The 6,046-nt window shown below is 52.4% G+C and overlaps 1 protein-coding gene across 2 annotated transcripts in view; it reads right to left on the bottom strand.

Annotated features, from left to right (window-relative positions):
* Positions 1-165: 165 nt before the first annotated feature.
* TGFB1 (transforming growth factor beta 1) overlaps positions 166-6,046 on the bottom strand; it is a 23,770-nt gene continuing 17,889 nt past the window's right edge. For both annotated transcript variants that reach the window (XM_023229522.2, XM_023229521.2), the window contains exons 6-7: positions 1,390-1,543; positions 166-463 (exon numbers count right to left, since the gene is read on the bottom strand). In XM_023229522.2, coding sequence (XP_023085290.1) covers positions 305-463; positions 1,390-1,543 — 313 coding nt within the window. In that variant the 3' untranslated portion in view covers positions 166-304. The remainder of the gene's footprint in view (positions 464-1,389; positions 1,544-6,046) is intronic.

Raw genomic sequence — 6,046 nt, 5'->3', positions numbered from 1 at the left:
TAGATCTAACTACAGCAGTGTTCTCCACTGGTTCCCTGTGCCTTGATGCGGGACGAAGGAATAGTGCAGGCAGGCAGGAGGAGGCAGAGAGGGAGAGAGATGGGGTGGGAGTGGGGGAACGTCAGGGAAGGAGACCCCAGGCAGGCGCCCAATGACACAGAGATCCGCAGTCCTCTCTCCATCTTTAATGGGGCCCCAGGTGGGCTTGGGGCACGGGTGTCCTTAAATACAGCCCCCATGGGCAAGGCAGCGGGGGGCGGGGCGGGGCCGGGCCTGCCGGGGCGGGGCGGGGCGGGGCGGGGCCTCAGCTGCATTTGCAGGAGCGCACGATCATGTTGGACAGCTGCTCCACCTTGGGCTTGCGACCCACGTAGTACACGATGGGCAGCGGCTCCAGCGCCTGCGGCACGCAGCACGGCGCCGCCGAGGCGCCCGGGTTATGCTGGTTGTACAGGGCCAGGACCTGCGGGCGGCGGGCGGGGTCAGGGCTCAGGGTTCGCGGAGGGAGGAAGATGGCCCTCCACTGCCCCATCCCCCACCCCCTACCGCGCCAGCCTCTCCCACTTCGTCTCTCCCCGCATCCCTGTCCCCCTCTTCCCATCTCCAATTCGGTCTCTCTTATCTTCTAACATCCTATCTTATTCTGTCTCTCCCCACCTGTCTGATTTTCTTTTTGTTTTGAGACTGGGTCTCGCTCTGCCACCCAGGCTGGAGTATAGGGGCGCGATCAAGGCTCGCTTAGGGCCTCAACCTCCTGAGCTTAAGTCATCCTCCCGCCTCAGCCTCCGGAGTAGCTCGAATCACAGGCAAGCGCCACCACTCCTGGCTTTTTTTTTTTTTTTTTTTTTTTTTGGTAGAAATGGGCTGTCACTCAGCCGCCTGGGCTACTTTCGAACTCCTGGGCTCAGGCCATCCTTCTGCTTCAGCGCCCCAGAGTGCTGGTATTACCAGCGTGAGCCGCCGCGCCCGCCTGATTTTCTTTCTCAGTCTCTACCCTTCCTCGTCTTCGCCTCTTGCCTTGTTGTATATCTGTCTTTGTCTCTCCTTCCCTAACTCTGTGTTTGTATCTGCCTCTCTCATTTTGTCTCTCCATTTCTCTCTGCCTTTTTCCTTCCATCTCCCTGTCTGTCTTCCCCCCTTGACCCCCACCCCTCTGTTACTTCAGTTCTGTGGACCTTCCTATCTCATCACCCTCTGCCCCCTGCTCAGAGCCCTTCTCTAGCTTCCTGCCTCTCTCCCATCTCTTCATCCATTCCCTTTCCCACCCCACCCCTCTCTTTCTCCCCATCCTGCCAACTCACCTCTCTGACTTGACTTCTCTTTCTCTCTCCTCTTTCTCTGTCCTGGCTACCCCCAAGCACACCTCCTAGCCCGGTGGGCCAGACGTACCTTGCTGTACTGCGTGTCCAGGCTCCAAATGTAGGGGCAGGGCCCCAGGCAGAAGTTGGCGTGGTAGCCCTTGGGCTCGTGGATCCACTTCCAGCCGAGGTCCTTGCGGAAGTCAATATACAGCTGCCGCACGCAGCAGTTCTTCTCCGTGGAGCTGCAGGCAGGAGAGACGCGTCAGGGGTAGGGAGGGGCTACCACCACAGGAGCTGTGTGCCCCTCCTCCCCAGGTGTGTGTCACCCTAAGTTGCCCCCGCTCCGCCCTATCTCCATCTGGATCTCCCTTGTACCCCATGTTAATAACAACACAAATAGTCATGATAATCACTAACACAGATTAAGCACTTCCTCCAGTCAAGCACTGTGCTAAGAGCTATGTAATAATCTCACGCAATGCTTAATAAGACAAGCCTGTAAGAAGCCAGATGACCATCCCCCGGGGGGCTAAATAAATCATTGGCATGCCCACATCCTGCAACACACAAAATAACACGGCTCCATGTAAACTGATCTGCTCTATTTGTGCAACAAATGTTTATTGAACTACTACTGTGTGCTGGGCTGGGATCTACTGGGGGCTGAGGACAAATGAAACAGATAGAAATAGGCTAGGCATGGTGGCTCACGCCTTTAATCCCAGCACTTTGGGAGGATGAGGTGGGAGGATCGCTGGAGTCCAGGATTTGGAGGTTGCAGTGAACTGGGATCACACCAATGCATGCCAGTCTGGACAACAAGGAGCAACACGCTGTCTCTAAAATTTTTTTTTTCAATTTTTTAAAAAGAGACAGAAATCTCTACCCTCCAGGGTCATGCTATGAATTATCATGTCACTCCTCTGCTCTGAACCTGGCTCCACCTCACGGCAAATGCCCAAGTCCTCACGGTGAGCCACAAGGTGCTAGCAAATCTGGCCGATCTCAACTCCCTCTCTCACGCCTACTCTACTCCAGCCACACTGGCATCCTGTCTGTTCCTCAGACAGTCTTATCTTAGGGCTCCTGCATCTGCTATTCCCTCTGTCTGTCTTGCTAGTCCCACAGATACCCACTCCAGCTTGTTCCTTCACTTAATTTCTTCTTTTTTTTTTTCGAGACAGAATCTCACTCTGTCTCCCAGGCTGGAGTGCAGTGGCACGATCTCGGCTCACTGCAACCTCCGCCTCCCAGGTTCAAGCGATTCTCCTGCCTCAGCCTCCCGAGTAGCTGGGATTACAGGCGTGTGCCACCACGCCTGGCTAATTTTTTGTGTGTTTTTAGTAGAGACAGGGTTTCACCATGTAGACCAGGCTGGTCTCGAACTCCTGACCTCGTGATCCGCCCACCTCGGCCTCCCAAAGTGCTAGGATTACAGACCTGAGTCACCGCATCTGGCCCATTTATTCCTTTTAATTTGTTATTCTTTTTAGAGACACGGTCTCACTATGTTGCTCAGGCTGGTGTCGAACTCGGGCTCACGCGATCTGCACGCCTTGGCCTCCCAAAGTGTTGGGATTACTGGCATGAGCCACCGCACCTGGCCCCTTCACTTCATTTAAACCTTAGCTCGGACCCTTAACTCCTAAAGCAGTGCCTGGAATGCAGTAGGTACTCAGTAAATCTCAGTTACATGACTGAACATCACCTCCTCGGAGATACCTTTCTGAGCCATCCTTTCCAAAACATCCAAGTGACTGTTAGTTCCATTTAGTGCAATATGGTATTGCAGTTATGCAAGAAAATATAAAAATGCATGCATTTGAAATGGGGCAAAATCTTAATCACCGATGACGCTGGATGAGAGTTTACAGGCGTTCATTATCTTCATTGCTTTTGTATACATTTGAAATTTTCCATAATAAAGCAATTTAAATCAGAATAGGAAAAATAATAGTTCCCAATATCTATTACTCTGTCTGCCTTCTTCTGATTTGTTTTACTTCTTAGAACTGTCAAAGAGGCCAGGTGCGGTGGCTCATGCCTGTAATCCCAGCACTTTGGGAGGCCAAGGCGGGTGGATCACCTGAGGTCAGGAGATTGAGAACAGCCTGACCAACATGGCGAAACCCCGTCTCTACTAAAAATACAAAAATTAGCTGGGCATGGCAGTGCTTGTCTGTAATCCCAGCTACTCAGGAGGCTGAGGTACAAGAATCGCCTGATCCCAAGAAGCAGAGGTTGCAGTGAGCCAAGATCATACCACTGCACTCCACCCACGGCAACAGGGTGAGACTCTGTCTCGAAAACAAAAGAAAAAAGAAAAGAAAAGAGAAAATAAAAGAAAAAATTGACAGTGCTTTTTTTTTTTTTTTGAGACAGAGTCTCGCTCGGTCACCCAGGTTGGAGTGCAGTGGTGCGATATTGGCTCACTGCAACCTCCGCTCATAGATTGGTGGGGCCAGCCAGGCACAGCGGCTTACACCTGTCACCCGGCACTTTGGGAGGCTAGGGCAGGTGGACTTGAGGACCCTGTCTCTACCAAAAATTCAAAAATTAGCTGGACATGGTGGCGGGCACCTGTAATCCCAGCTACTCGGGAGGCTGAGGTAGCAGAATCGCTTGAACCCAACTTCAAGTGGCATCAGATAACCTGGAGGCAGGATAAAGCCTTTCCAAGAGCCACAGAAGTCTGAGAAGGAAGTCAAGAAACTGAGATCCCTGTGAACTCAGCCTGTACCACCCAGTTTGGTTGGACCTCAGTTTCCTCATCTGTTCAGAGGTAGGTGCTACCAGATCAAATACGGTGTTAAGGCCGGGCGCGGTGGCTCAAGCCTGTAATCCCAGCACTTTGGGAGGCCGAGACTGGTGGATCACAAGGTCAGGAGATCGAGACCATCCTGGCTAACACGGTGAAACCCCGTCTCTACTAAAAAATACAGAAAACTAGCCGGGCGAGGTGGTGAGCACCTGTAGTCCCAGCTACTCAGGAGGCTGAGGCAGGAGAATGGCGTGAACCCGGGAGGCGGAGCTTGCAGTGAGCTGAGATCCGGCCACTGCACCCCAGCCTGGGCGACAGAGCGAGACTCCATCTCAAAAAAAAAAACAAAAACAAATACGGTGTTAACCTGAGGGCCAAGGGACCATCATGGGCAGGCTTGAGGAGGGTCCTGAGTGCCTGAGATCATATGCACATGCGTGTATGTGTGCATGTATTTCTGGGGAAAAGGTTCCTGGTTTTCACTTTCTCACAGGAGGTTCTGAACTCAGAAAAGGGGAATAACTAGTGTCCAGAATCATCTTTTTTTTTTTTTTTTTTTTTGGAGATAGAGTTTCACTCCTGTTGCCCAGGCTGGAGCACAATGGTGTGATCTTGGCTCACTGCAACCTCCGCCTCCTGGGTTCAAGCAATTCTCCTGCCTCAGCCTCTCAAGTACCTGGGATTACAGGCATGTGCCACCATGCCCAGCTAATTTTTTGTATTTTTAGTAGAGGCTGGGTTTCACCATGTTGGCCAGGGGGGTCTCGAACTCTTGACTTCAGGTGATCCACCCACCTCGGCCTCCCAAAGTGCTGGGATTACAGGCATAAGCCACTGCGCCCGGCTCAGAATCATCTTTAATGCCTAGTTCAACCCTAGCTGGGGTTCTGAGGTCCTAGGATTTGAACAGTCTGTGATACTGTTATCCAAGTCAGCAGCTCTCCACATGGGCTCCCAGGACCAGCGGCAGCATCACCTGGGAACTGTGGGAAATGCAGATTCTCAGGCGGCACCCCAGGCCACTGAAATCAGAAACTGTGTGTGGGACTGGGAACAACAGTCTGTGTTGAACAAGCCCTCTAGGTGATCCTCTGACTTATTTTCTCAGGACGCATTCGGGGCCTACCCTGCACTGGGCCTTGGGATACCCACAGCCCTTGCCCTTGCCAAGCCTCTTCCGTCCAGTCTCACAAGACCTAGGCTGGGTGCAGTGACCCATGCCTGTAATCTCAGCACTTTGGGAGGCCAAGACCGGTGAATCGCTTGAGCCCAAGGAGTTTAAGACCAGCCTGGGGGGCATAATGAGCCCTGTCTCTACAAAACGTTTTTTAAATAAAAGACCCAACAGAGACTGTTGAGTCAAAGATCTACTTAGGGCCCCAGGGGAGGTCCGGAGCCTCACATTCACCTTGGATGTTGGAGAAAGGGGTTAGGAAGGAGGTAGTGTTCGAGCTGCCTTAAGAACAAATTTTCCTATGAAAGTTGTTTTTTTGTTTTTTGAGATGGAGTCTTGGTCTGTTGCCCAGGCTGGAGTGCAGTGGTGCGATCTTGGCTCACTGCAACCTCCACATCCCTGGCTCAGCCTCCCAAGTAGCTGGGATTACAGGTACGCACCACCATGCCCAGCTACTTTTTTGTATTTTTAGTAGAGACCGGGTTTCACCATGTTAGCCAGGCTGGTCTCGAACTCCTGACCTCATGTGATCCACCCACCTCGGCCTTCCAAACTGCTGGGATTACAGGTGTAAGCCACCACACCCGGCTGGAAAGTTTCAAATGCACACAAAAGCAGCTTCAACATTGGTCAACTCATGGCCAATTTCCATTGCATCTCTACCCCTATCCACTCTCTCTCTCTTTTTTTTTTTTTTTTTTTTTTTTTTTTGCGGTTTCCCCCTTTTCCCCCCCCCGGTGCGCTGGGGGGGTCGAACCCCTCCCCCTCCCCCCCCCCCCCCCTGGTCTCCAGCCCACCACCCTCACCTCC

Source organism: Piliocolobus tephrosceles, chromosome 21, assembly GCF_002776525.5.
Source record: "Piliocolobus tephrosceles isolate RC106 chromosome 21, ASM277652v3, whole genome shotgun sequence".
Classification (NCBI taxonomy): Eukaryota; Metazoa; Chordata; class Mammalia; order Primates; family Cercopithecidae; genus Piliocolobus; species Piliocolobus tephrosceles.
Note: the sequence above shows the minus strand (reverse complement) of the source record. Positions and strands in the feature narration are given on the sequence as shown.